Below are 22,661 nucleotides of genomic sequence, written 5' to 3'. Positions count from 1 at the left end.
TCATATATGGCCTAAAAACGCCTTTCTCCCAAATGCTGTATGCCTTGCTTGATGTGTTGCTTGTTGCAGTTGTGCATATATGCTACTCGGAATGAGCGAATGCTGTACATAACAAAGTAACATCAAGAGGAGAGTTAAATTTCATGGAATTAACCTATAGAAAGTAATTTCTAAGGAGGGAATGGAGTTCTATGAGAACCATTACACTTGCTTCATGGATTGCTACAAGTAGGTTTCACAACCAAGTCCATGTGCCAAAATCAAGATGGAATGAAACAAGAAGAGTGCAGCGTCCAGTTAACAAATACACTGAGGAAACAGGCAATATATACAAAAGATACGCACTGCTTACCCGACGCATAATTTTTAAGGTGCTTAATTCATGTTTGAGGGAATGTAGCAACATATACATACATGCAGTGTATACATATCTAAACGTGTATTAGAAACATAACACAGAACCAGATATATTCCCAGATCCCTGATTTCATTAGATTCTCTAACGCGTACGAATGTATTTAAAATACTTCATAAAAAATATCTAAAAAAAATAAATGATAACATTTACATAAAAATAGCTCCAGTTTTTTTGCTTTTCTGTTTTGCTGCTCATGAATTGGATTCCGCTGGGTTTCATAAGGACGCCATTTGGACCAGCGAGAGTTTGAACAACTGTGCATGACGAGACAGCTCTGTTACTTGGTCCACCATCTTCTGTAGGGCTGCTGTGTTGGGGTAATGCAAGGCAGCCATCTTGGTAGCCAGAACAACGCTCTTCAGCAGTTCACACAACTGGTTGCTGGCATTCATCACTTTGTTGCGTACATCCTGAGTCGTCACTTGCCTTGTGAGCATGTCCCCAATGAACACAAGTTTGTGAGCACTCAAAATGACAAATTTGCTGTGAGCCACAAAGATTCGGGGGGGCTGAGAAGCGTTGACGCAGCTGAAAAAGGCATCGATGGCATTTAGGAGGCAGTTGAAGTGAGTCTCACATTGGTCAGAATAGAATAAAAGCAGCTGGCTGTCACGGGAGGTGGCGGTGCTGTTTGCAGTTTGGAGAGCTTGAGGTGGCTTCCATTTTGAGATGTCGTTCTCTACTGGCGTTGTGATCTCTTGCTCCAGACGTTGAAACTGATTAATCTGAAAGGCAAATAAAAAGGTTCTCTTCAAAGAATATTCTTGTAAGACGTTGTTACGTATTACAATTTCACCTTATGCCTCAGGACGCCCCTGGGTATCCTAGATGGGCCTTATGCTAAATGCAAACTAGCATATGTGTTTTTGAAGATCTTTTATTTTGGCGAGTGAGGGGTCATCAAGTGCTTTGGTTACCATAAATCCAAATACACAGAGTTCAGAAGAGAAAAACGTCTAAAATACTTTATTTGCATTTTAAGAAAAAAAAACCCAACCTCCTGAACTTACAGGCTGTTGCTCATTTGGAATATTCTGAAATCACAAGTGAGAGAGATGGATCCAAGTGGCAATGACTCCTACACAATCTTTAAAAAAGCTGCCATCTCTGTGGGATTTTGAGATGACAGACCTTTAACTCTCACCTCCACATTGCTTGCACAATTTTCTGCCATGCAATTTGGCAACAACATATTGAAGAGTTAATATGAGGGCAAAGTGACAGCCCTCAATCTTACGTGACCTGCTTTTTTAGCATTTAAAGTGATGTTAAGCACAGTATTTAAGTTAATGGTATTGATATTCACTGAAAAGATGTGTAGGTGGCATGTGTATTCAGTGTGGTCCAGTGATTAAGGCACTGGATTGCAAGTCAGGAAAGCCAAGTTCTCGAGCTGGCTTTGTGACTGATTCTCTGTGAGACACTGCAGAAGTTTTTTTCTCCTCTGTGGTAAACTTCTGGAGACAGAGACTGCTTTTCATTATACGTATGCACTGGGCCCATTGCAATGGTGCATTGTATTTAAAAAAAAAAAAAAGAAAATTAGTCTCTTAAATTGAGATGGTTGGAAATTGTTTTCCAGGGAAAGGCTTATTTCTGCCACAAGAGATGTCATTCCAAACACTGAGAGCTTGCGGCTGTGCTTCCACTCAGTTACTAAGTGGCAACGAGGATATGAACAGGGCAGAGATGCTGATCTTCAGAATAGCTACTCTGCAGTAAATACTTAAGCTGTATCTGGCATAAGCAATTGCTGACACAGATGAACGGGGCCAGGAAGGTGCTAAAATCTTGATGCTCACCATTTGCCATTTGGACCAGGACAGTGCTTTGTGTTGATAAATCCATTAATGGTGGAGCCTGACTGGCACAAATCCGACTTGGAAAGAAATTAACTTGGACCCACTGTTTAGCTAAGACCTAATACCTGCTGTCTTCACCATCTAGCACCTGGGACTTTCCAACTGCGTGTGCTGGCACTCATGCGCGCCTCACAGGCACGACGCTAGCAGTGGCACGCTGCTAAGGGAAGGGCCCCTCCTGCTTTATTTCACCAGTACTTATGTGTGAGGAACACTGCATTTCAATGTGATCGCTGCACCTGAGTGAACATACCTGATGGTGCTCTAGCTCCATTTTGCTCTGCTTGATGATATTTTCTTTTTCCAGCAGCTCCTTCTGTTGCCTTTCAAACTCTTCTTTCCCCTGTTTTGCATAATATAAGACAACACTGTGTTAAATCAAAACCACTCCTGAGCTAAGTGACAATATAACAGGCTTCTTTGTATTGGCTCTTTCACTGGTAGTGCACCACTAAGGGTATGGAGAAGAAAAGTGTGGCAGAGCAAAAGACTATTGCTATTATGTATGCAACAGTCCTATCTGAGAGCAAGTAAGCGCCCTGGTGAAATTACTTTTGAATGTGTATTAGTGTGACAATCTGATTGCTACCTTCCTGCAAACAGCTTTTGCAAACAGAAGCGTCAACAACTCCTACTTGGCCTTGTGCAGACAAAGGTGTTGGGTTTACCTACCTGCAGGTGAACATAATCGTAGTCATCCATCCAGCTCTTTTCCGAGCTCTCACTGGTGGTATTGTGAGGGTGCTGACCTTTACTCAGGAGTGGAGGAAGGGAACTGCAGTGGTTCTGTGCTTTTTCCCCATGATGCTGCATATGAGGATTGTCATATACATAGTCAGGAGTGTTCATGATATTCTCTGGTATGTTTTTGAAACGTGAGCTGCTCAATGCCTGTTTGAAGAGCACCTCTGCATTGACGCTGATGGTAGTGGTCAGTTGCTTGGCATCATCTGGGACTGTCCTTGCCACCATAATAAAACGATCCAGGTCATCACACTTGTTCTGCAGCCTGTTGACAGCTAGAACATTCAAAGACCAGTTGTAGCTGTTCAAGTCGTGACTCGTTTGGGTAAGGATCTGGTGAGAGTCCTCCAGCCTTTGCACCTCCCTCCTCATTTTGTTAACGAGGCTGAACTCGGATAGGCAGGAAGCATTGGCTGCTGATCCTTTCGCAAACTGGAGGTACTCCAACAGCGACTGCTCTACCTTATCCACAGCAGTGTGAATTTCATTGATGTGTTTCTCCATGTATCCATAAGACCGCCAGTCTGCTGTAATGAAGGCCATGAGGTTATTGACAGCTGTCTCCACCATCTGCTGGAAACGATAAAGCCTCTCTATAGCAGTGTCTGGATCAAGGATTAGTCTTTTGTCCTGTGCAGTTGACGTTGAGAAAGAAGAGTCTTTTGACGTTGTTGAAGATGTGGACATGTTACTCCTTGTGCTTCCTGTGCTGGAGAAAGACAACCTATTTATCCCATCAGTCACATCCTGTAAGCCTTTAGTGTCTTGGAGGACTGGTGGTGGCACATCATATACACCTTCTCTTCCTTCTGGGGTGAGACCTTCACTGAGTCCTGTCTGTTGTCCTGGGAATGCAATTCCCCTTGGGGTATCATAAACATCTTTTTGAGGTGCAATTTGCTGTCCAAGAAAATGGTTTTGATGGTTCATAGGGATGTCATAAACATTCTGTTTCTTTGGCACTCCATCCGGCAATACAAGGCTTTCAGGAGAAAATTTATTAAGTTCTTTCCCAGTTGCTTTGGTGATGGGAGGAGGAATATCATATACTCCTTCTGGTCTTACACTGTGGCCCACTGGAGATGAAAAATCCTGGAAATTTTCCCTCAGGCCTGTATCCTTTCGGCATGCAGGTGGAGGTGTAGCATAGACCTGAATCACAGAAAGCAAACCATGAAACCTTTGGCTAGAATAGCAAAGTATTTTACATCTTCCCTATGTCCTATAAAATGCTGGGATGGAAGATCTGCCATTTACTTTCACGGAGTCAGCTACTTATCCTGAATTTGACTGAGCATCAGTTTAAATATCTCACTTTTTAATGTCTTGATGCAAATTCTCATAAGCAGCAAAATCTAAAAAGGCAGCATGCTGCCACAAAGATAATGTAGGTCTAATTATCAATTCACACTCCGTAACATTAATAATTTTGATGCAGTGCTTCACTTTACCAGTTTTAACAATTTAAAAACCTAAAGAAATCTTTAAAGTACTGAATCTCATTTTCCTTCAGGATGATACATGAACTCTTGTTTAAACATGTCTTTGGTCAGACGTGAAAATACAGGATCTTGTGGAAACTGCGTAATACTTACCCCTTTGGCAGGTGGTATGTCATAGACTCCTAAAGCTTTTGCTTCTCCCACGGGAACTGGAACTGCAGGCCCCTTAACCGATGTGGGGGGAATGTCATATATCTAAAGAAAGAATAAATTGGTTACAGAAACAAGTCATCTCAGGAAAGCTCTGATCTCAGATGAGTTTTCTTGGTTTCCGTGTTTCCTCTCAAATAGCTTGAAGATGGTCAGAGCTTTTCAACTTTGTTTCATGTGGGAAAGCTGCTTGGATTTGCCTGGTATTTTGGACAGTTAGAAGAAAATGCACTTTGCTAGGTCCCCTCTGGGCAATTGTGTGGATGGCAGGCTGGAGAGATGAAGTCACGGCTGACTTCCATCCCGAGAGTTAATTCAAGGCCAGTCTACTACAGATACCTGTTGGGGTGAACAGGGCAGCTCTATATTCATGTGACCAGAACTGATCACACCCTTACTGATAGAGATTAGACGGATTGAGGAACAAACTTGTAGAAGTATACACTAAACTCTCTGAAACTAAGGCTGCCCCTCTCAGCATCGCCTGTCTGCTTTATTGGGTGCAGTGTGAGCTGTCTTATTAGCAGAAAGTATAGCTGTCAGATGTTTCAAGTGTCCCACTTGGTGGCATGTCCTAGATTACAGTGGGGTCTGCGTGTGGTCTAAGGCCACTTTCTGAATGTCTCGTAACCCAGACTTCCCAACAGCTCCAGCCATTTGGTGTCAGTCTGTGCTATGTACCATTGGGCTTCAGTGTTGTTCCCTAGAGGAGCTGCTCTGTCAAAGAGTCATAGAGAGATGCAGGGTTGTTGAGTTACAGGTCCTGCAAGCATACATTCTAGATGTCTGTGGTCTTGGGGTTTGAATGCCAAGGGTGTTCCCCAGAACAAAGATATATTTCAAGTTCAGTGACGTGGTGCAGTAGATATGTGGTGAAAACAATTCCCTTCATAGTAAGTGTTTATCTAGGCAATAATTTTGCCCTTACTGAGTGAATTACTGTCAACTATGCAACAACAAAGTAAGGGAAAAAAATTGTTCCCAGGTAGCAAGTTTATTCTGTTTAGATACACTCTTTGATCAAAACACAGACAACAAATGGGACTTTTGTGTTTGGTATGCTGCCAAATCTTAGTCAACATCAAATAACAAGTTTGAAATGCTTCTGCGCTCTGTGAATAAGCCACTGCATCTAATTAAAATGTATTTTCTCTCTGAAATGAACTTCTGGTAGAAATTCATCACCTTTTGTGCCCTGTCAGTGCTGTTGGCAGTTTTATTAGTACCTACCCCTTGGAGAGGGCGAACAGGGGGAATATCGTAGGCATCCTTCTGGTATTTGGAAGGGAATTCATAAACATAACCTTGTCCTGACCTGACTGGAGTTACTACCTGTGGGATAAAAGAAAAAGAGGAAACATAAGTCTTTGAGGATCTTGGCATGTTCCCTCTGTAACTGCACAGGGTATAAACAATCCAGTACGATTAACATTGACGCTTTACGTGGCAATGTTAGCAACACAAATCTACATATACTTCGGACAGTTGAACATTGCAAAATTCTTATTAGTAGCTACAAATGCACCACCTTTCCCTCCCAGACCAGTCCTGGCACAGCTGCTTCCTAGTGCTACGGTATCTTCTATTTGTCAAGCACAGATTCTCCAGCAGGTCTAAGAGAACTTGGTCCCTTTTTCCCCACTAACTGCCCACTAGCACAGACCACACGATGTGATGGTTACACCACCCACTCACTAAGACCAGAGCTATGTACATTCTGCTCCTTTCACTGAGGTGTTCAGTGGCCCCACTTACTGGCAGAGGCTTAAAATACTACATTGAGACTCTGTGAGTCTTCCCCCTTTGCTTGTGGAGGCATTTCCCACCTACTCCAGCAGCATGTCTTGTGTTACTGTGCTCCATAGCACGACATCCTGGATGACTGAGTGTAAGCTGTGGCTTTGGAAATTCTTTACATAGAAACGCTATGCTTAAACCTTCCAAAGCGGGACATTCAATTATGCTGTCTCCATTTGGTTTGTCTATATTAGTGGCTAAGAGATAGGAAATGTTAAGCCATTCTTGAAGTATATAATGCAAGAACAGCCTCTGAAAAAAAAAAAAGCTTAGAATTTATATTTTTTGACATTTTTCTAAACCATTAACTACCATAATGACTTCAAATAAAATTTGGTGAAAAATAAATGCCTTACGTCTTGGACAGCATCTTCATGGCAGAATTTCAGTATAGTGTGGTATAAAAGAAATGTTACCTAATCCTCAGAAAGAGCTGGGATTATAGTGGAAATGCTGACATCTTAACCTCTGCTGATGCTACTTAGCTCTTACAAAAAAAATATAAATACTGTAACCCAAAGGCATAAAATGACAAATTACATGTGCCCATACAAGATGTGGCTTTGTGCTCAGCTGGGAAGTATTCTACACCAGAGCTACCTAACTGTCTTTCCAAACATATGCAAGACGTACAACAGAGTTTCTGCCCAAATGCTCAGTAAAGATCCTGTAACAGTTTTTGCTGTGAGGGATCCTAGCATCCTGGCCAGATTTCACAGTGAGTTTTGCTTGACTGAGGTCTGCACGGAAAGCCCCTGATGCTAACCTGCCACCTCCTCTTTGCTATGTTAGCAACACAGGCTTTTCTTCTTTTTACTTGCTGCCCTGTACCACGAGACAGTCACTGGATTTTCCCCCTGAGGTGACTGCCATACCAGTTTACCGTACAGGTCTGATTCAATGTGAATATCCCAAGGCAGTGTGCCTGGTAGTGCCAGCTACTGCACTGACTGTGTGCGCCTTCGGTGAGGGAGGAACACCCACGCCTGGCAGGTGGGGGAAGACAGTGGTTTTTGCAGCTGCTTTTCCTTGAATTAGCACCAGAGGACAGGGAAGACAGGAACTGGAAGCGATATGGTCTCCAGAGCGCTGGGTCAGTTCGCTGCCCATGACAGAACTCCTGCTGAATTGGGTGTGGGGTTAATAGGGCTTACATATGTAAGAATTTTTTTAAAAAGAATCTAAAAATGTATTGAATCTATGACAGACCGTTTGTTCCTCTCCCACAGAGTCACCTACTGCATTGTAAAAGGTATCTACTGACAAAACTTGTAAGAAAGCTCTCTCTTAAGTTACCAGAAGTTCCCATAAGGGATCAGTCCAGACGTTATCCCTTCCAGGCCATTCTCATGTAATACTGGGATTATGTTGTTTGTCTGAGAAACTCCTAACTTGTATCAACGTCACTTCCTCATGCTTTTTCTGTCAGTGAGAGCTAGTGATAGGACTAGCATAGTTTGCTGTATATTTTTTGCATCCTTTTTTTTTTTTCAGTTGGGTGCTGCCAGTCAAATGCTTTCTACCCAAGTCAGGGACAGAAGGGTTTGGTTTTAAGCAATATTTATGCAGACGTTCCTTTCAGGGGCTCCAAAATCACCACCATGGCGTTGCTTCAATAATGAGTCACTGGGTGTTTAAAAATGATCCTCTGGGAGAACCGACAATGCACAGTAAAAACAAAGGGCTGTTTCCTGGGTAGCCCATCTCCACGAATGCTTTTGCTACTGTGAAGACTGTGGTATTAGGCTGCTTGCTAATATGCCGGGAAACTGCTTGACCATCCCAGAGGAAAAAAACAACCAAGCAGACTGTTCATGGCAGGCAACCAGAGGCCCCACACCAGCCCTGGAAGCGGGGAGGACTGGTGCATTGCTGCAGTTCGGCTCTGCTTTACCTGCTGATTGTAAGGTAAAGCCTCCCAAGGCTGGGAGTCAGGCTGTGTTTAGAGAAGCGCCTTTACACAGGCTCAGCAATAACTCTCCTACCCATCTCATGCCTAAAGTCACTCAGGATACATTGACACCAGTGCTCTCTCCTTGCTCAGAGAATGAATTTCCATGAACAAACTCAAAGAAAAGTCACAGGCCTCTAATATAAAAAAGAGAGCTGATCCGAGCAGCCCAGGTAATAAGGCACGCACAAGTAAGACCATTTGGTCTTGTTGTTACAGGTAAACATGATATTTTGCTTTTGAAAAATAGAAGCCCCAGTAGCAAAGCAGATGACAACCTTACACCATGGAGCCTGGAACATAATGTGGAAGAGAAGCTGCACTCGTGCCTAGTATTTACAGAGACATCCCCCCTCACTCTGCATACAGGAGTATCATGCAGCTGTGGTTATTCTTGTAGGTCATCCTTAGACACCGTTCCCATATTTCAGAAAAGGCTGACATACCAGATGCTCTATGAAAGGCTTACGCTACTACAAGGCTGCTGTTTTTATTTACTGTGCTGTGATAGAATCCTCAATAACTACACTAAAGCTAGACTGGCCAGATGAAGGAAGCCAGTTACTCTCGGCAGTGCAGGACTTTTTTTACCATGTATTTTGACACTTTTATACTTTCCCAGACTTGACTAACCTCGACGTAGTGGTCAAGCAGGGTGACTCCTTTACTTGGGTGAAACAAACGCCTGCTCTGGATGCTTATGGCTGTTGTCAAAGGAAGTGAGAGGTTAAAACACCAAGTGCCTGATCCTGGGTATTCCTGAGTACAGCCTGCCTACACAGGTGACTGTGGACAGAAGACCTGATCTATCTGCAGGGCTGTGCTTAGCAGTGCGCTCTACTTAAGGTGGCATTTATTTTCCAAATAAAAATGCATCAGAGGCTTTTATGCCTGCTCCTTCTTAGGCTTCTGACATAGCTATATAAAAGACAGAAAATACATGACTGTAAGAAACCCAGCAACACCCAGCAACAACCAAGGTTTGTTGATAACGTGAAAGACAACTTTTTTCTCCTGGTGACTCAGGTATATTTTCCTGTGTGGAGGATTGTTATCCAGTAACAACATGTTCTGAGCGATTTCATCATAAAATCCTCCACAAATGCTGATCTGGTCTGTACTGAGTACAAGAACGTTTCCTGTTGTACCTCCTCTCCTCTTCCCTTCCAACACTTTTCATTACGTTAAACGTCCCTCTGGACTGCTTGTTCCTATTCAATTCAGGACAGAAGCTGCTCATCACCAAAACATATCTTGAGTGAACGTTTTGTAACAGTAATTAAAAGAATACCCATGCTACCTGATGAAGTGAAAATGTGGAGCATTTGTTCCGACCTTCATGTCCCCAGAACACTAGCACCTCACACAGGAAGGCAGGACATGGGGTCACACTGCTGCTTCTGTATGGGGAAGAGGGAGGTAGCTCGGTAGGTGAAGTACGAAAGCTACCAAACCCAATATTCTTAGAACTTTTGATTTCAGGTATTCACCCGTAAGTGTATTTAATGAACTTGCTGCTTCTCAATGAGATGCTCAGCCTTTTGAATGCATTGTTGAACCCTTTTTTTTATGGTTTTGACTATCTGATGGCAGTTTAGTCTTGAAGATGGACTTCAGAAGGAGGGGGTGGCTGCAAAAGAAAAGTTCCCCTTCTCCCACTTCTGGAACAGGGATAGTAGCCCTCTCTGGTACTTAGGAATTTATTTCCTAACAAATGTCACTGAACTTCAGACCTCATGAGGATTCTTTTTCCTTTTACTTCTTCTCTTTTAAGAATGCCTGCGGTCATCTGAGTTTAAATAATCCTGCATTTCAAACCAGCAATTTTCTTTGTTTACGCGTTAAAGGAAACAGATGGTGTTCCCACAAACTATCTAGCCCAACATTCTCAAAACATCATTAACCACTTAATCCATGCAGAGCAACTAACGGGGACCAGGTTTGGCTCTGGTGAAATATGTAATAAGCCTACTTCAAACTTTCAGTACTGTAAAACAAAGACAATTGAGCAGAAAGTTTGTTCTGTTCTTGCTGAAGACCATGCTCTTCCAAAAGCAATTACTTGGGTCTTTTTCATGCCAATGGCATGTTCCTAAACAAGAAAAAGAGCTGAATGTGCATGTACTTTGCAAAATACCCAATCCTGTGGTTCATTAAATCCCTCTTCCTTAAATATAAGGGAAAAAAACCCATTCTATTTCTTCTAGGATTAAAATGGATGTTAGGCTGCAATGGAGAACATTCCTAACTAAGGCAGCAAGAAGACAGTTCTCGTGCTTACAGCAGATGCACAACACTGTAGTTTACATTGTTTAATGAGGACAAAGGGTGAATAAACCTACTGAAGCGAACAAAATTACTCTGGATTTATAGCAGTACTGTGAAGGGCAGAACTTGGCCTGTTCCCATGAAGAGCAATGCCTGATACACAGAATGATGGGAAACAAGCCTCGCCGAGTTTTACAGGTGAGAGAACTGAAGAGAGGTACGTTGCACCTCCGCAACACCTTGCCCCACCCAAACCACAGGCAGACAGGGGAGCTGAAAAGGGCAGTTTGCTATTTCCCAGTATGGCCTCTTAACCCCAAGAACCTACTGATGCCTGCTGACTGCTTTTAAAATAGATCAGTGCTTTTCAGAGGTAGAAAAGAGGAGGCATGTGAGGTAAATTTTAGATATTTATTTTAAATCTGGAGGAAGAATTGCATTAAAATATACTTCCTCCCATGATGCTCTCCTCTTCACCTCAAGGTAACTCTCAGCAGTTGATGAGCTACTGCCATCAACTGCTGCTGATCTCAGCTGTCAGTCCTATATCTATTAAAATCAGCTGTAGCTTACCTGGGGAAGAGTCCTGCCCTGGAGAAGGCTATGTGGTGCTGCATAAAAGGGAGCTGTTATAAAGCTTGGACATGGGAAAAATGAATCAAAATGTAAGTAAAGGAAAAAAGAGTATGTTTGTTTTCTGTTGTAAAGTATTTCTGTAAATTTAATAGAAAACTCTAGTTGTTGAAATTCTATTCTTAAATCTCTTAGGTGGATATGTACCAGCTACCTAGGCTCTCTTAGGCTTGTAAGGAGAGTGAAATAGCCGAAGAGAATGTGGGGAAATCGTAGGAGAGAGAGAGAAAATGAGGGGGAAAAACCTAATCCCTATTCTCTTGTACTCCTAGTCCTTTGGAAGGCAGTAGTCAGAGCCATTGAACGATGCTGGATCAGGCAGTGAGCCACCTCTTGGTCCTTCTTTCTGTTTTGCTGCACGTACTTAGGAAGCTAGGTGTGCCTCCTTAAATGTTTTTTCTTAGGAAAGGTTCTGTGGCTAAGTTGAACTGCAGGAAGGTTGTGTTAAAGAAAAGAGTCTCTAAGGTAATCTGGGTATTTGAAAAACCTGGCTAGCTGGCTAAAACTCTGTCCTTTTTACAGAAAGCACATAGTGTTTCCTCTCCTGTATTTTGCAAGCTGCATCAAGGTTTCCACTGACTGATAATTAATTTCCTGACAGTAATACCTGTTGTATCACTCATTATTGTCTGCTGTGTAAAAAAAAAAAAAAAAAAAAAAAAAAAACACCAACAACCCACCAACCAAAAAAAAACCACCCAAAAAACAACCCTTCATAAAAGTTTTTATGAAGCAGTAGCCTCGACTTACTTATTTGCTATATATGATAATGTACAATGTGTTTCCCAGCTGTCAGTGAGTGAAGGTTGGGGTTTCATTCTCATATGTGCTAAGGATACTTGCTCTTAAAAATGTTTGGTTTTGTAAGTTGCTATAGGTCTTAGGATTATCAAATCATAACACTTTATTTTAACTGAAATAATGTATGAACATCAGGCCACTGTAAAATACTCTAGTTAAAGTATTTTCTGCTAAGACTGAACTGCTAGAGAGCTTTTGAGCAAGGCTCACAGGCTAAAAGAGAGGGGTGGAAGCCTCTAGAGGTTATTTCTTCTAATGCAGCAGGCTTGTAGCTGCAGCTGTAAGTTGTTTCTAGTGAATCACAGAATCACAGAATCAGTACGGTTGGAAAAGACCTGTAAGATCATCGAGTCCAACCTGGGGGCGGGGGGGGGGGGGGGGGGGGGGGAGAAAAAAAAAAAAAAAAAAAAAAAAAACCACAACACACAACATCAAAAAACCCACAAAAAAAAAAAAAAAAAAAAAAAACCCACAACACAACCACAAAACCCACGCCACACAACAACAATAACAAGCCACAACCCACCCAACACCACACAGCACCATGTCCATCAAGCTACATCCCACAATGCCACATCCACACGCTCCTTGAATACCTCCAGGGAGGGTGACTCTACCACCTCCCTGGGCAGCCTATTCCAGTGTTTCACCACTCTCTCAGTGAAGAACTTTTTCCTAATGTCTAGCCTGAACCTCCCCTGTCGCAACTTGAGGCCATTTCCTCTAGTCCTGTCACTATTCACTTGGGAGAAGAGACCAACACCCACCTCTCTGCAACCCCCTTTCAGGTAGTTGTAGAGAGCGATGAGGTCTCCCCTCAGCCTCCTCTTCTCCAGGCTAAACAACCCCAGCTCGCTCAGCCGCTCCTCATAAGACTTGTGTTCCAGACCCCTCACCAGCTTCGTCGCCCTTCTCTGGACACGCTCCAGCACCTCAATGTCCTTCTTGTAGTGAGGGGCCCAATGAGCTATGAGCCCAAGAGTTTCGGCAAGGCAAGAGGAAATCAACAGAAATGACTGTATTTTCTTTCCTGGGCTGAGTGAGTTATCAACTGTATTGTGTGGTGGAAAGAAACATGGCATCACCACACATAGTGACACTGCTACTTGTCTTTGGGTGTTCCCCAGAGAATTTTCTGAGAAGTAAGGTTCAAGATGTGTGAAGATAAGGATATGTGACAAATACCACCCTGATACAGAACTGTTATAGTTCTTGATGTTGTTTCCATCTTCAAAATACCTGCTTATTTTCTCTTATGCTTTATGTCCATTTGCTGTCCAAGACCTGTACCTGTGAAGATCTGCTTTTTTGCTGTAAGTGTATGGGCTCTCAGGGCTAAAGCATGTTCAGACGTCACTGATTCATGGTATGTTAAATTAACTTTGCAGGCTGAGGGATTTAAATAGATACTTTTAAATGTGGCTATGAAGTGACTCATCAGTAGATGCCCAGTGTTAAAAAATGCTCCCATGGTATTGTAATGCAAGTAACAACAAGTAATGAAAATGGGTGTTACACTTTTCTCCTTTTGAGGTCGTATTATTTCAACCAGATTTATGAAAGTTTTGGATTGTGAGTCTTGAAGATGTAGAGCAGAAGTTGTGAAACCGATTTAAAATAAAAAATGTGAAATCACGAGCTGGCCTTGATTCAAGCCCTCAGCTGCTGGTGACGGGTATAGCCAAGTGCTTTGCAACTAGCCTAATCCTGACTTTTCAACTTCTGGTGTGACCCTTTCCACTAACCAGCACACAAAAGCAGGTTCATTACACTGTTTCTCAGTGTTGTATTTTTCTTAAACCTAAAGTGCAGGTTTATTGTCTTTCTGAATGACTTTTTTTTTAAAAAAAAATCTGTGGAGTTACATAAATGACCTAAGCTCCAATTAGCATGAAATGACAGGGCTGTATTAAGTGTAGTGGAATGGTGCTGACTTGCATCAGCTGTAGCTGATGCTGAAATTTTGCTTGCTGCTGGTGTTCATGATCACAACTAAATGCAGATACAAAGGTCTATCTCTCTACAGACCTTACTGATCGAGCAGTACAAGGCACAAAAAAGCTCAACAGTTTTGTCACTGACAAAATTTTACTGCTTTTTTCTTTTAATGATGCTTTTGTGACCTGATCCTGCTTTTCCTCACATCAACTCTAGGGCTTTCTGCCAGTTGTGGTACGAGCAACATTTCTGCTTGCTTCAGTGGAACAGGCTTGGTGCTGTCTGGCCTTGAATTGTAAGGCTGATGGGGAAGGGGTATTTCGTAGCTGCTGGTGGAGTCATTCTTGCTTGTGATTAAAGAGAGTCAAACCAACACTTCTCATGTTTTGACAGGAAGAGAACAAGAGAGATGAACAAAACATACCTGTTATTATTAAATTATCATTTTTTTTAAGAGACGTGTGAAAGAGGATACTTGTCCAATACTCTTGCTAGGAGTTTTACCAGTGCCATCCCCGTGACAATTACTCATTTTTAGACAGACAGTGACATCACCATTTCTGCATGTGTTGGCCAACAGGGCTGATGAGCTGACATGTTACAGTACTGGTGATAGAACAGGCATGCACTCTGAAATAAATGTGGATGCATCTTACAGAGAAACAAAATCCCCAAATTATTGTGTGATAAGTTCTTCCAGTGGAGAAATATGTTTATCTGATAAAGCATTCTCTGGAAACCTGTGATTTAAATTTGAGCTGGAGTTTTGATTAATGAGAAGTGTGTGGCAAAACTCAGCACCTCAGCGTTTTGGTATCTTGCCCATGATAAAGACTTAAAGCAGCATCTTGCTTTGGCCATCCCAGGCTGTCTAGTTTTCCTATTTTAAAAAGGTTGTCACATAAAGAACCATTTGGCAAACATGCACTTGTTTTCTATGCTGGTAATACTATGACTGTCTTTTCTCAAAGACAGAAGCCTAAATTTAGGGCAGGTTTGGAGGAGGAGAGGAAAGAAAGAAAGAAAGAAAAAAGGATGAGAAGATGAGGTGCTGGGACAGGTAGGGCAGAGAGCAGTCTTAGTGTTGTGAATGACATGAAACCCTAAAGACTCAGAAACAATAAACCAGTGTGGTTCAGTCCAAACAACTCGTTTTAATTCTTTGGAGGAGCTTCATCTTATTTCTGTTATTTCTTCCCTCCTATATTGAATTTCTAGAGGGAAAGTTGGAGGGGGATAAACAATTCCCAAATGAAACCTTTTTTAAGTAGGGTATTTCTATGACTTCTTGTTTCTCTTCAAATATTTTCTTTCTCCCTTTAAGACATTTCTCAGAACAGATCCTTCACTGTCACCAGTTTCCATTTTGGTAAATTGGCATTTCCCAGTGGGCAAAAAAATGGTTGAGATGAATCATTGCCAAAGAGTTTCAGTTCTGTAAGAGTGCTCTTGGAGGTACACTTGGGCAGAAACAGTGGAAGTGTCCCTAAATCATTTAGGTCTGGAACTATGTTTCTGTGAGAGAAGCAGGCAAAGAAAACCTTCTATCAGAAAGAAGTTCAATTTAATTTGATTTGTAGAGGTTCTTTGGCTCACAAGCTATATTCTGGCTCCATCTCTGTACGGGTTTCTCAAGGCAGCTGTATAGACAAGTGGTTCTATTAACCTGGTGTTTAGATTAGCATAGCTTGCTTTGGCAAGTTTATGGAAGGTATAGACGCCTTTGACATAGATACAAATGCTATCCTTAATTGTATGTTGCATCTATATAATAATTATGCACAGTCCTGACTGAGGTCTGGTATATAAAAGTTGTGATGATAAGACCCAATGGGAATATGTTAGTGTCTTTTCGGGATTAAGGATGGACTCTGTTATGGAAGGTTTCTGTCTCCTAAGAGCTTAACTACACTAACTTCACTTTGATTCCATTCTAAAGATCTGTTTTGGGAGAAAGCTTAATTTAGACTTTTTTTTAAAAAAAAAGACGCAATGTTACCACTGCTATTTAAAAAAGAAAAATGGAAATGTTTCACGCCAGACATGTGGAATGATGATATTCTAATGCCGATTAGACTTCCTCCAAAACAAAACATCTACAAAAATCATCGAATGCCTCCAAAGCATTTAGATTTCAATAGAACTGTTTTCTGACCGTCAGCAACCCATCTTCACCTATCCACTTCCTATCTCCAGAAATCACACTTCCTCCCTATGATGAGATTCACTTTTTGAATAATCAGTTTTCCGCTAATGTTTTTGTAAATGCTCCGCTGCTGTGCTTGGGGTTTTTCCCCCTGTAAGTACAGGGAAATTTAGATTACCCAAAGAGTGGTTGGTTAGTGTGTTTTCAGATGTAACCAAAGTCCAGTTAGGTTTCCAACCACCAAGAAAGAGCCCAGAAGCTTGCATTTTTCTTTCTATTATTTTTTTTTTTTTTTTTTAGCTAAGGTTTGATCCTGCACTTGTGCCTGTGCGGGTGGATTTGTGTCTCTGGGGACCTCAGTTGTTGGATGAGATTGCAGAACTGGCTTTTTTTTCTGATACTACAGGGAAAAAATGCATGCCTCTGGTCTACAAATAGAACTGATTAAAAAGAGCCCTGTGCTTTGGGAGAAACAGGGAGTAATGTTGAGCTCATATGTTTGCTCAGCCTAATAAAATGCAGTCTTTTCCTTAAAATACTTCTCTACAAATCACATCAGTGACTAACGACTGCTTACTCTGACTTGTGGATGATAGTTTCTTCACTCAGTGGTTTTCATGGAGACCACTGAGGATAGATTAACTGCACAGGCTTTTTATTGATAAAATGGCTTTTCTCCTATTAATGTCACATGGAAAGTTACAAGTGAAACTCCCGAGTCTAAGGAAAAGGCTGTGTGCTGTTTTTACCACTGAGTTTGCATTTAATTTGAGATAATTCCATCCTTTAAAGCGCACTTTGTGAAACAGAGCACCGAGTGTTGAGGTATGTGTTACCATTCCTGCTGCACTCGGCAAATTTGCTCTGTGTTCAGCACTTTTAACACAAGCAGTATTTTGTTACGAGGGCTACAAATCCCCAAAGTAAATTTGTAATGTGAAAGCAAAAGAAAAGAGGGGACTGTAAGATGACTGTTTGGGCCATTTAAGTAAACCATATCACAGCAAGCTGTGGTATTTCAGACTTGAGGGTAAATGGGGACATTATTCTACCTTGGAATGTAAATACACTTTGCCAACAAACTACAAAATGCTAGATATGCTCATTTTCTTTTTGATGACAAAATATATCTGCCACACAACTCTTTACTATGCTTAATGGATGTCTCTTCTTCATAAATGTGAAAATAGGCAAGAAAAAAGATAATAATATAAAGGTGGGCTTATTTCTGGAACAGAAGTTATATGCAGCCATTTGTTTCCTCCCAGCTAAGACAGTACTTGTTTAATTGGAAGGAAAAACGTCATAACATGGCTAACTGGCTGCTGCTACTGAAGTCTGTGCCAGAACTGTCAGGGTGGTGCTGCTTGTGGGGTGGTGTTTCCACTTTCTCATGGATTCAACCAACATGACTCTAACATAAATAAAGACCAGGGAACAAGGTCCATCCCCTTAGCTATGGTTTACCCAAACCTCCTGCTGAAGGCAGTGAACTCTTGAAAAAGGTGGAGATTGCAGGATGGTGAGGTGTGAAGCCCTTGATCTGCCAAGGGCATGTTTATACTTTGAAATAGGCCAGGGATGTTTGCGTGTAAGTTCCTTCCCTATTCTAAAAGGTGGATCAATCTAAGTGCTTCCTGAACGGCAAAGTTCTAGTTCAAACAGACCAACAAACAAAGAAGCTGATGTGTTCCAAGCTAGCATTAATGTCTATTTGCCTGAGTTGGTCCATGCCTTGTGGGAGCTGTAGTTCAGGGCTGGTAACCCTTGCAGTGCAGCCTCTTCCCATGTCAAACAGCTGTGGTGCATCAGCCTCATATTCTGTTTTGTGCTGATTTCACTTGATCAAAAGTTCTCCTGAAAGCTACTGGTTCCTACAGAAAGCTTTCAGAATTTGTCAAAACCGTTTTCCAACAAGGAAATGTTTGCCTTAAATTTTTTGGCCAATGTTATTTTCAGGCTGGCAGGGACAGCACAACAGATCAGTTAGGGGAAACACTGAACCAGAAAAAGTGTTTAAATTATGGTGGTGGCTTCTCTTATACAGAGCTTTCCCTAGTTTAAAGCTCATGTGTGAACTAATGATTAATCACAGATGCAAAAAAGACTTCGTGCTTTGACAGCACCTTTCCTAAAGGATGTTCTCAAAGCAGTCTGTACAGAATTAGTTCCCTCATAATTTCCCCACATACTTTGCAGATGATGTTGCTGAGGTGCAAAAACACCACTCAAGACTGTGCAGAAGTCTGTGGCAAGGATAAAATCCAGGTTTCCTGAATGTCAGATTTGTCTGAAGGTTCCTTCTCTTTGCTGGCTGCAGCAAAAGAGAGTAAGTTTGAAGTCAAAGTGCAGAAAGAAGGAATAAATTCCAAGATACAGCTTTTGTATCTTCATGCTCCTCAGACACTCTTCACACTTAAGGGTGTAACCGTTTTGTGACTGAACTTACAGCACAGCTATAAAAGCTTGGGGCTAACCAAGGCTAATTTTAAACCACCCTTCATTATCTCTGTCATTTGTAGGGCAAGTTTTAGAAGGTGGTATTTTTATTTGATAGAAGGAGCTGATACAGCTCTGTTGTCAACAACTAGCTTGGCCAGAAACAATTCATCATTATAATTACCTGCCTCAGGACTCCTTTTTGACTTGCTTTGCCTTTCTGGCTAACGAGATGCGTTACCTCAGCACAGCTTTATAACAGGCCTGCTGTTGATTTACTGTTGCTTGAGGCTAGACAATTCCTGCCTGACAGCAGTTCCTAAGCTTTGCCTGTAAAACTTGTATGGCAGCCAAACCACACATTTGCACAAGGAAAACAGGCAAACATGCACAGAAATGGATAGGATAAAACTGCTGCTGGTCCTGCTTAGAATGGTGCCTAGAGGACACGGTCTTCTCTAGCTACTGCTATGGGGAGGGAGAAGGCTTTACATATAGGACAACCTCATATCAAAACCCTTCAATGTCCTTAAAACTGCCAAAATGCACAGCTTGCTAACCAGCTGTTTTTGCTGATGGAAGAAGGCAGAGCGGCTCACTGAAGCCATTGGGGCAGGTGTCACAAGTCTGGGAAAAGAGATTCATCATTCTGGAAGTCAATGCAAAGATTCCCAAAATCAAATCTTCAAGATTTGCAGCTTTCCTTAATACTAAGGATTTGTTCTACTGATGCCTGGAGGAGGAGGATTTGGAGGACAGACTGTTTTCTTAGACAAAGGAGACGAGTACGAAAGTGCTTCCCCTTAATTAGGCTTTTCTTTCACAAAGGCATTAGCAGATAGCTGCAGCTGTAGCAGTAAAAAGCAGTTTTGCAAGGTTAGGATGATAAAGAATGGAGTAAGTTTTACCTCCGACTCCTCCCTTACTAATAATCCTACAGTTGTCTCGACTACCATGGTTTCAATCCCAATGGGCTCTTTTTAGTGTAGAACTGAGCAATTCCAAGGGACGAGAGACATGTCTGCCTCTGATTAAAGCAGGACCCTGCCATGAGGTTTGCCATCTAGCAAGCCTGCCACTAATAAACAGTGAATACTGCAACTTGGGGCTTTTGGACTAAATAGATTTAAAGTCAGAATAAAAGCGATCCTATCCTAAGTAACAAGAATTGGCTAGTGCTAAGCAGGTTGATAGCTACTTTGCCGAGGGTAAAATGCTTTATAAATGTGCATGTTTAGTTTATTCTACGGCTGGCAGTGTAGCCATTTGTTTTTATGCAGCATAGCTGACCTTTCATAGGTTGCAAGGAATTAAATGAAACAAGTTATAGGTCAGCCAAATAGATAGTCTTAATTTTCTAAAGAAGGTGACTTGAATTCAAAAAACACATATTCAAAACTTGCTGAAAAATTTCTAGGCAGAAACTTGGAGAAAACAGGTGCTTTAGTACCTCTGATTTTTGCATCTCAACAAGAAGCTTGCACTTAAATTAAAACAGATTTCAGTTTCTCAGTGTATCTAGGGTTTTAACCCAGTCCCTGTAGCAACCAGGTTTATGCAGAATGTCCTATTAGTTTCAGTGGAGCTGGAGAGGGTGGGAGGAGGGAGAAGAGACTTTGCGTGTAGTTGGAGAATTTTTTCCTTTCAGGCTTACACTGTGCAGAGTACACACACTTGCATTATGCTAAGTAAACTATGCTAATGGTCATTTAGGCAGGTCAGGTCCTAAAATTAAAGTATATAGCACTTATTCCAAGCTAGTATCTTGGGCTACCCAACAGACTTCAGTGCAGCTCCTGTGGCCTGAGCCGGCTAGTTGAGGCATCTCTGAACAGCACTGTAATGTTTCATGCAGACATACACTAAAACGCGATCTCTTCCGTGCTCTCCCATCAATAGGCTGTTTACCAGGTGTTCACTAACTACCTTGGACGGTATCTAAATGCTACTGCGGATACATAAACTGTACTGCTCCTGAAAAAGATTTCACTATATCTAGTCTATAGAAAAAGAAAGAAAGAAAAGATGTAAGATTTCCCAAGAAAACCCACATAATTGCTTCAACAAAGATCCTATCTCTACCTGTGCAGTAAGTGCAATTTTCTCATTTTATCTTCCTGCATGCCCTACAAAGCTTAATTGTAGAAAAACTGAGCAAACCAACCTCTTTATAACTTGACTTGGAATGATTTCACAGGTCTTTTTTTCTTGCTCAGAAGGAAAAAAATCCATTTATTCTTACCAAGGAAAGCAAAATTATAACAAGGAAATAAAAGCGTTAGAAGATGTCTTCCAAAGGCCTGATATGAAAAAGGCTGAGCTGGGGGTGAGGCGGGGGAAAAACCTGAAACAGACTGTCTTGCCAACCTAAATTAGGAGATGAAAGTTTAAACCAGCCAGAAACTTCCCGACAGAGACATCATCTGCTCACGTAACTTGGATATAAATACTATGCTTTAAGCTCTAAAGGTAAGGAGGATGCTAATAGCTGGAGCTGTTGAGCTGGGAATGGAGGGACTGTAGGAACTTGTTTTGACTTAGCAATAAGGGGTCTGGAAGTCTAGTAGAATCTCCTTCCTCCCTCAGGTACCTTCCTTAACCCTTTTCAGCCACCAAGACACTGTGTGTCACCAGGGTACATGGCAGGTACCCTGTGAAGGTAAAATGAGGGAGGGAGTGACAGGAGATGGGGAGAGCCTGAGAGGGACAGCAGGAATAAGGGGGGACCCACATAACACAACGCCTCTCACTGAAGCCTTGGGAGCTCTCAGCTGCTGCAGTAATGGCTGCATCATGGAGCTGTTGAAGCTCCCACTTTCAATCACAAAATTTATCTGTAGATAAACATCAAGTGCACCCTTATAAGCTTTAGGTTCGGTATTAACACATCCCTCATCATCATCCTCTTGCTCCCTCACTCTTCCAAGCATGGCCCTTGTCTCATCAATCATTGCTTTCCTCTTTGTAGTTTAGACCCACTGGGACTACTCCAGCAAGGCAATACATCATTTTTAATTACTTGGGCAGATGATGTAACTGTTCATTAATTTGTGGGAGAGTTAATCTTACTGCAGCAGCTCTCTTTTAAGCATGTAATGCAAGAATGCCATAGACCAGATGTGCCTCAGCCTCCCTGGGGAGCCTGTGAAGACACAAGATCACATACTTCCCCTCACCTTTAGCAGCTGCGGTAGCACAGCTCCAAAATGCTCTACTGTGTATCTCAGTTGCGAATTAAGCAAGCTGTTAAGAACTGTGCCTTTCTTTTCCACCCATAGCAGTAAAGTTACTGCTATAACTTTATATAGTTTATGTATATATTTATCCTTCCTATATCTTAAGTCCACAGGCTATCACTAGACATTAAATACTTCACTGGTGGTCAGCACAAGTGGCCTACTTTGGAGCTATGACATGAAAGAAAATGCACACACCTTGTTAGTCAGAGCTGGACCGTCAACGCATCTCTGCGTGGAGGGTGGCACCTGGTAAATATCTTGTCCCACTAGGCCGTGACCAGTGGGTATTTGGTAAATTCCCTGATTCAGATGGGAAGGTGGCACCTGGTAGACAGGGTCCCGTGCTGAGGCATGTGAGCTTGGCACTTGGTAGATCTTTTGCTGGTTGAAGGATTGATGCATCAATCCTGAATTGGAGATATCTTGGCCAGAAGGACTGTCCTGTACCACTGGACCTATCAGGAGTTTCACACGGTTGCCTGGAACGATGCCTTGCCGGCCATGTAAGGAGCAAAGCCACCATCCTTCAAGACCTTCAGTGTTCTGTTCTATCACTGTCAAAATGTCGCCTTTGCGGAAGGCCAACTCTTCTGCGCATTCGGGAACATTATCATACAGGGCTCTTGCCATAAGATTCTGTGGAGAAAGAAGGGCAAGAAAAGCAAATGAACAAACAAGCTAGAATTTTTCTAACACTTCAAGCACATTCTAGGTGGAGAGAAGTAAGAACTGAATTTGAGAGAGAAGTGTGCAGGAGATCAAAATAACATGGA

At 42.0% G+C, this 22,661-nt stretch overlaps 1 protein-coding gene across 1 annotated transcript in view; it reads right to left on the bottom strand.

The window, feature by feature from the left end:
• Positions 1 to 540: 540 nt before the first annotated feature.
• The window catches only part of NEDD9 (neural precursor cell expressed, developmentally down-regulated 9), a 38,768-nt gene continuing 16,647 nt past the window's right edge, over positions 541 to 22,661 (bottom strand). The window contains exons 2-7 of the mRNA XM_059836219.1: positions 22,084 to 22,524; positions 5,907 to 6,008; positions 4,620 to 4,721; positions 2,953 to 4,176; positions 2,534 to 2,623; positions 541 to 1,143 (exon numbers count right to left, since the gene is read on the bottom strand). Coding sequence (XP_059692202.1) covers positions 634 to 1,143; positions 2,534 to 2,623; positions 2,953 to 4,176; positions 4,620 to 4,721; positions 5,907 to 6,008; positions 22,084 to 22,524 — 2,469 coding nt within the window. The 3' untranslated portion in view covers positions 541 to 633. The remainder of the gene's footprint in view (positions 1,144 to 2,533; positions 2,624 to 2,952; positions 4,177 to 4,619; positions 4,722 to 5,906; positions 6,009 to 22,083; positions 22,525 to 22,661) is intronic.

The sequence above is a fragment of the Gavia stellata genome, chromosome 3 (assembly GCF_030936135.1).
Source record: "Gavia stellata isolate bGavSte3 chromosome 3, bGavSte3.hap2, whole genome shotgun sequence".
NCBI classification, from domain to species: Eukaryota; Metazoa; Chordata; class Aves; order Gaviiformes; family Gaviidae; genus Gavia; species Gavia stellata.
The sequence above is the reverse complement of the archived record's forward strand: the minus strand, read 5'-3'. Positions and strand labels throughout refer to the sequence as shown.